Source organism: Protopterus annectens, chromosome 4.part1 (genome assembly GCF_019279795.1).
Source record: "Protopterus annectens isolate FY-2018-M chromosome 4.part1, PAN1.0, whole genome shotgun sequence".
Taxonomy (NCBI): Eukaryota; Metazoa; Chordata; order Ceratodontiformes; family Protopteridae; genus Protopterus; species Protopterus annectens.
In genome coordinates this window covers 726,200,328-726,207,827 of record NC_056734.1, presented here as the reverse complement: position 1 = coordinate 726,207,827, position 7,500 = coordinate 726,200,328, and the positions used below count along the sequence as shown (strand labels likewise).

Below are 7,500 nucleotides of genomic sequence, written 5' to 3'. Positions count from 1 at the left end.
GTCAGGGGCACAGAAGAGCAGAATATGTGTCTGATACCTGTAAGGTACCACTGGGACCAAGTAAATACATTACTGGAATCAGGAGCACACAAGAGCAGGATATGTGTCTGATGCATGCAAGGTACCATGGGGGCTGGGTATACACATAATTGGAATTAAGGGTACACAAGAGCAGAATGTGTCTGATCCACGTAAGGTACCATGGGGGCTGGGTAAACACATAACTGGAATCAGGGGCACACGAGCAGAATATGTGTCTTGATACCTGTAAGGTACCATGGGGACCAGGTAAACACATAACTGGAATCAGGAGCACACAAGAGCAGGATATGTGTCTGATCCACATAAGGTACCATGGGGACCAGGTAAGCACATATGGTGTGAGTAGCATTACTTCTTTTTTTTTCATCTTGGTTTATTGAAATTTTATTGACTTACCTTGTGCAAGTTGGTGCTACATTGCACTGTTTAGTTTTCAATTTTCCTCACTATTGTGCTAACATGGTTCGATTAATTATTTTTAATTGGATCCTATGGTTTTGGGATGGTATAAATATTTGTTCTTTTTTTGACATGCTATTCTGATGAAGTGCATTTTATTTGGATGAAAGCGCTAAATATGTGTTGCAGTAAATCATGTGGAGATATCTGTTCCTGGCTGCTGCTTCTTTTTTGTTCACCTGTTTTTCAGTTCGCGTTTGGTTCTTGAACTGAGAAAATATGTAGACAGTCATCTGGCTTTTGACCAGCATGTGGCCATGGTATAAGAAAGTCATTCTGTCACCCATCTTATAGGTGTAGGCATGGCATTCAGGTCAAAGGTAGTAATAGTGCCACTTTATTCATCCTTTATCAGACCCTTCAGGGAGTATAATGCCCCTTTCAGAATGAACCTGGCCAAATATTTTCAACAGCTGGAATGCCCACAAAGGTTTTTTACTTGGAGAATCCAGGATATAATCACAGTTTTATAAGGAATGCCTCAAAGCCCTATCTCTATAATCTGTCTTTTACAGGTTACTGAGTGGCTATGCCTGGCATACAAGGCGTCCTTGGATCCAGCTGTGATGGACCTTTTGCACATCTGCAAAACTAACTGCATAAGAATACTTGATTTAAGGACTTTAATTTTGCTTTTGACATAAACAAGACATGCTGGCGGGACAGATATGTGTATCAAAGGATCCACAAGCTCTGGAACAGGGTCTCCATTCATGAGAACCACAGTCCATAACAAACCCTGTTTAAGCATAACCTTGACCAATGGATGGGGAAATCGGAAATTCACCCCAGGTCTGGCCCCCATATTTCTGACAAAGGTAGCCAATAGTCTGGTGTTTCATTAAAGAATTTCACAAACATATTTGCTTCTCATCTGCTCCTTCTCAGTTCTGGTATTGCCACTCTTCTGACTGAAATGTATATAAAAATAGGGCAGTTTGTACCTAAGAATACCCTTAGAATAAGAAAACAGTCTGAAACTGTCATGTTTCATCATTCCAAATGAGTCCTTTCTGAGTAAGAGTAGTTCATTTCTAGAAATCAGGGTGTTTCTTGCCTGGGGAAAGAATGAATATAATATAGATGTCTTTGGTCATTTGGACTTTTAATTTGTCTGATGCATGTAAGGTAGCAGAAAGAATTTCCACCTTCATCATTCTTCCTGAAGAATGGATAGAGTCGTTCACATGAACTCTTATTTGGGGATGCCTTACTTGGTTTGTGCATTACCATGTGTAGTTATGCAGTGACTTGTAAGTGTGGAGCTGGCAAAAAAAAAATTCTTCAAACCTCAAGTGGATACTCTGATGTCTATTTATTTATTTATATTTGTTTACAGGGTAGTGCACTGATCAGTATTGACCAATTTCAGGCTCAGCCAAGGTGAAATACTAAACATTTCACAAACAAAAATACAGAAATGTAAGCAATAACAGAACAGTTCAAACTAATTACATAGACAAAAAATATGTACGTACACTCCAGTGAGCAAGCGCTGTCAGGAGACAAGAACAATTTGCATTATATCTCCACGTTCTTCTTCTTTCGGCTTTTTCCCGGTCAGGGGTTGCCACAGCGGATCACCTTGTCCGCACATTGAATGGCAGTGGAGTTTTACGGTGTCGAGTTGCCAGCCTGGCGCCCAACCTACCACAGAAGGCACACTCACACGCACACCTAGGGCCAATTTAGAGTGTCCAATCCACCTGCAGCATGTCTTTGGGATGTGGGAGGAAACCGGAGCACCCGGAGGAAACCCACGCGACCACAGGGAGGACATGCAGACTCCGCACAGAAGGCACCCCAGCCAGGGATCGAACCGGAGAACCTCTTGCTGTGAGGCGGCAATGCTAACCACTGCACCACCGTGGCCACCCTTACATTATATCCCCACGTTACAAGTATGAATTCTTATTTCAGAAAAAAACGCAGTTTGTCAAATTGAAGTTTGGGTAGGTGCTACAATCATGAGGTGCATTTCTTATGATGAGAATCTTGCCAGACGTAGTACAGATATTAAAGGCCCTATGGCACTTACAAAAATAAGCAGAAGAATTTCTTGCATTGTCCTGGTCAGATTTCCGCAAGTCAGTGTAGGACCTCAAGTCTGCCCTGGAAGATGCAATATGCGTAGTTGACTATAACCAGTGAACACATTGTACACTGGCTTTTGATGCCAAGAAGATGTGAATGCTTGTGGATTCTATCCCCTTCTCAATTACTTGTTTCGGGCTTAACACGGCAGGCTAGTATTTGTGTCTTCTGTATGATGATATACTTCTCAGTCGCTGTACTTTGAATAAGTTGCTAAACTGAGGCTGTATCTGTTCAAACTGGTGGTTGTAGCTTGCTTAGACATAAGCACCCCATGTTACTTATTAAAAAAAAAGAGAGATGTTGTTAACAGTCTAGTCTACAAATCCAGTAAAATAATCTTCTTATATCATCAAACTTTTATTTAAAAAAAAAAAAGATTTTTTACAGAAGTAAATTTTCATAAAACGTAGCACATAATACTAATTTTACACTCCTGTTATCCTCAATAAGTTTCTTTATTTCTCCATGGACCTAGACATTTTTTCCCAGTCACTGTAAATATGCCTCTCTGAATGTATGACAAAGATCTAATTGCAGTAATCGAGTTAACAGAACTAATTAATTAACTAACCAAATGGTTTAGTAGCAGACACTGCTCTGTTGAAAATGTTGCAAGCGTCTTATGGTCGGGAGCACTACCGTTACTGTCAATTTTTAGCCTTCTGTTTTTCAAGTTGTTACTTTGGTTTAGTGGATGTCTGTATAGGACATAAGGCATGAAGCTTGCTGATTACTTCTCATCTGAGTTAAGTATATATTTTGTCATGTTTTGCTGGAGCATACAAATTCACTTTTATTATTAAGCCTGGAAATGGGGTTTGGCAGTGAAGTGACCTTTACAGTATTCTGTCATCAAAGCAGTTGCTGAAACATGTTGATACAGTCAGCTGGGTAAATACCTTTCTATAGCCTAGTTAAGTGACATGGACTCCTTCAGGTAACATCTAGACAGCTGTGTTGGTGCACTCTTAAGGGTGGTTTTTACATAAAGCTTAGAAGCATTTTTTTGAAAGTGGCACAGACTGACAATTTGAATATAAAGTTATAGCACATGGAGGATTTTACTCCTGTATGCATGTTTACCTCTTCTGTGAAGAGAACTTATCTGCAGGAGGGTCTCGCTAACATTTTCACCCCTAGTATTTGACAGTCTAAAGTGTTGCATTGAGGGAAGATCATCCACCAGTGTCTTTGTGAGTTAAATATTTAAGCAAGTATGTGAAAAAAATAGAAGAATGCTGACACTTTGGGGACTGCTACTGAATGCAGTACAAACTGGAAAAGCTAGTTTTCTAAGCTGTGCAGCCTTTGGGCTTGGTTGTTTTTTGTAATTTTCATGCTGGTACATGTCTGTGATTGCTTCTGTGTTTGTACTTCGATTTCTTGCAGGTCACTCATGTTTGCTCCATACTGGGTCATGAAAGTGGGGTTGGAGGGATTTTATTGAAAGTAATTCACATTGTGTGATAAAAACATGAGTGGATAGCATGTCTAATATTCCAAGTCAAAAAATTTCTGTTTTTGCCATTTTGTGTCAAGGTTTCTGTAAGCAAAGTTGTTTTGTACTTAAAAGGAAAGTCTGCTTAGAGATGTAGAGAAAAGTAACTGACTCCTGGAATAACCGTTTAGGGGTGCTCTTGCCCCTCTATTATTTATTCTTTATACACATTTATCTCTTATTTTGCTAATCATTAACTGTGATTTTACACGCAGTGGCATGGAGTATGTTTCAAAGCACCCCCCACCCATGTCTTTTTTATTTTGTTTGTTTGTTCTTAGTCCATGCAACTGTACTAATTAACTAATGTTGGCATAACTCATCAGGGTGGCCCTCCCTGTCACCTCTTCTGTCTCCAAATTGGGAATCCCTGCAGCGTCTTCATTACATTTTGGGTCTGAGCTGGCAGACTTGTGAACGGACAGAACCTACGGATTCCAGCTCTCTTGTGTCATGCAGGAAGTTTACTCCGCTGCATAACCTTCACCCCTATAAATAATGTGAAATGATCATGCATTCATCATCATATGGTAGGCAGTAATAAATCCCATTTAACTAGTTATTCAATCAGTGACACACAGCATCCCCTTTAACCTTGGCTACTACCAGAACTTGAGGTTATCTGATAGTGTATGTCCTACCTGAGGCTGTGAGTCATTCCTTATTACTAGCTGTGCAGGAGAAAAATGGTGAGGTCAGCATTAAGTGAATGTTGAGTTACACTGACTAGCTTGCTGCTGTGTGTGCTGTCTACCTGCTTTACATTTTGAGCAGCTTCTTCAATTGTTATATTTTGATTGCAGTAATCTGGGAAAAAATAGAAAGGTACAAACTATAAACAGAAGAGAATGATAGTTGTATTTTTTTGTTCCTTTCTATATTAGCCTGTTGTTCGACTGATAGAAGAAGCCACTTGCAGAGGAGTTAAAGAAGTCCGTTTTGTTACGTGGCAGAACCAGTATGTCTTAAACATTCATGATGGATTTCAGCAGAATGCTGGGTTTAGACGAGAAATCAAGCGGAGACCACTTTTTCGATCTTCCTTAATGCTGACACCTCATTTACAGTAAGTCGTTTTACAATGGAATTACTTTCAACCACTTGATTCTAAAGTTCCTTGTTTATTCTTAAGAACCGAAGGACGATGGTGTAGATAGATAGTTTGCAGCTCTTCTATTCAAGACATCACTACTAATCACAGGCCAGTAGTAAAGGCCATTAGCCAAAAAGGCAGAATTCATTTCACGTCCCTCACCCAGGTATTAAAAGAGCAGCATGCAAGGTTATGTCCAAAAGTATTCCGAAGTAGCCTAGTGATAGCCCTTGAGTTATGCATGATTGTTTCCTGAGTGGTAGGATCACCTTTTTATGTGTAAAGTCTGAGTCTGTCCACTTCCAAGCTCAAAGGAAGTGGCACCTTAGTTATGTGATGTCACGTTAGAAACAGCATGGTACCTCGCTCTATCTACTTTTGTGAAACTTTACAAAGAAGGCTTTACAGTGTTAATGAATGGTTGATGTAGCCAGTTAATTTATATGTATAAAGAAATTAATCATATTGTTTATTTACCATATATAAACTAGTGTTTTATGCACGGTTTCACGTGGTTATATGTAATGTTGTCTCTTGCTTATCATAAAATAATGGCATATGTTCTAACATTGGGGGTAAATTTGGGTTTGCGCTGCTCTCTTTTTCAATGCAAGAAGTGAATAGTCAGATGTTATGGGCAAAAATATTGAACCTTCTATCCAGTAACTGTTAACTTTCAATGTTATGGCTCTGAAGTCTTGGGATTTTGCACAGGTTAGAGCCATCGACCTCATTAGTAGGAGGAACCATGTTTAATTTTTGTTAAAGGTTTGTAAGGTTTTAGAAATGGGAGTTAATCTTTGCAGAACACCTGATCGCGGTCATCATAAAGGAAGACCGCAGTAAACAAATGGATAGGACTGCAGGAACTATCAGTTGACCTTTCATTTAATATGTTTTTCTTAATATCGAAACAATTCTTTTTAAATGTAGTTAATATTTATAAGGTATTCTACTACAAGCATGCAAGATGGCTTTTGTTATAGTAACTGGTAAAAGATTTGCCATGAAATATTTTATGACTAAAAGTGGTGACTAAATCTACAGAAACATTTTACCAGTTTTGTCAGAAGTCTGAATCGGGCTACTGTAAAAGGACATCCTTTATGCTGATCTGTCACGACAGGAGTGCAGCAGGTCCTACTCATCTGTCCTGCAGCTGTGTGCACCCTTGAGCCAGAAATAAGAACTATGCATGTAAGGTTTCTGCACAGTTCACACGTCTGTAAAGGGAGTCACTAAGCAGCTTCTGCAGAGCTAATTGCCTCTTTGTTTTTAGGAAAAGGATTAAGCAGATTTAAGTAGGAAGTAAGTGTGTGTGTGTGTGTGTGTGTGTGTGTGTGTGTGTGTGTGTGTGTGTGCGTGTGTGCGTGTGTGTGTGTGTGTGTGTGTGTGTGTGTGTGTGTGTGTGTGCGTGTGTGTGTGTGCGCGCGCGTACCTATGGATAGAAATGTGTTTTACTGCTGCTGCGTTCTGCTTGTTTATACTTAGAAGAGCCGTAGCAAGCTCATGCAAGCCTGTATGAAGGATTTGCCCTGCAGGCCCTGCTGCACAATTGTAACCAATAAAGATGCCTTTTCCGTGATCTCACCAGCACAGCTGGAAGCATTATTGCCAGAGTTCCGTAGCTGGGAACATATTGTCCTGTGTAGAGCTGGTGGAAGTCATTAGCACCGCTCCAGTTTTGCATGCTGAGACAATCACAATGGATTTGAGTGTTGTGTTAGTCCTTGAATGTTCATTACATTCCTGCAACCCAGTGCTGAGGTTGACTGCAATTTGTTCAGGTCTGTGACAACAGTGGCCTGTTACTGACAACTTGTTTGGAAAATTAATTGGTGCTGATTTACTGTAGATCAGAAGGGTATAGATGGAGGAAAATAATTTGAGCTGTAATAAACAAGAGCATTGATTTTAACCTTTTTTTTCTTCAGCTGTAATAGTCAATGGAGAATTATACCAAGAAAAAGGTATACACATAAAATGGGGTTTGGGGTGATTTGCAGAGAGTTTAATGTTGCTTCCCCCTACTTCCTGGGACTATATTAGTTCACTGAAACTCATCGTCAACCCATATTCGGCGAAAATCACTTCCACGATTCCCTGAATTTTCCAAGGGTAAATTTGCCCTTTTCCCCACTGTAGTGTGATCTTGGAGTTGGTATATATATTTTAGGGGGGCTGGGGGGGGTGAAGCCCTCCACTTAGGTGGTTTAATTTGGTTGGTTGTGGGATCTGTTGTACTGTGGGGCAATTGTTTCATTGCCCTTGGTAAATTCAGCAAATCGCCGAAGTGATTTTCACTGAATAC

The 7,500-nt window shown here is 40.0% G+C and overlaps 1 protein-coding gene across 3 annotated transcripts in view; it reads left to right on the top strand.

Annotated features, from left to right (window-relative positions):
• Window positions 1-7,500, top strand: part of LOC122801033 (TCDD inducible poly(ADP-ribose) polymerase) — a 156,929-nt gene that overhangs the window by 101,140 nt on the left and 48,289 nt on the right. For all 3 annotated transcript variants that reach the window (XM_044070493.1, XM_044070494.1, XM_044070495.1), the window contains exon 4: window positions 4,981-5,162. In XM_044070493.1, coding sequence (XP_043926428.1) covers window positions 4,981-5,162 — 182 coding nt within the window. The remainder of the gene's footprint in view (window positions 1-4,980; window positions 5,163-7,500) is intronic.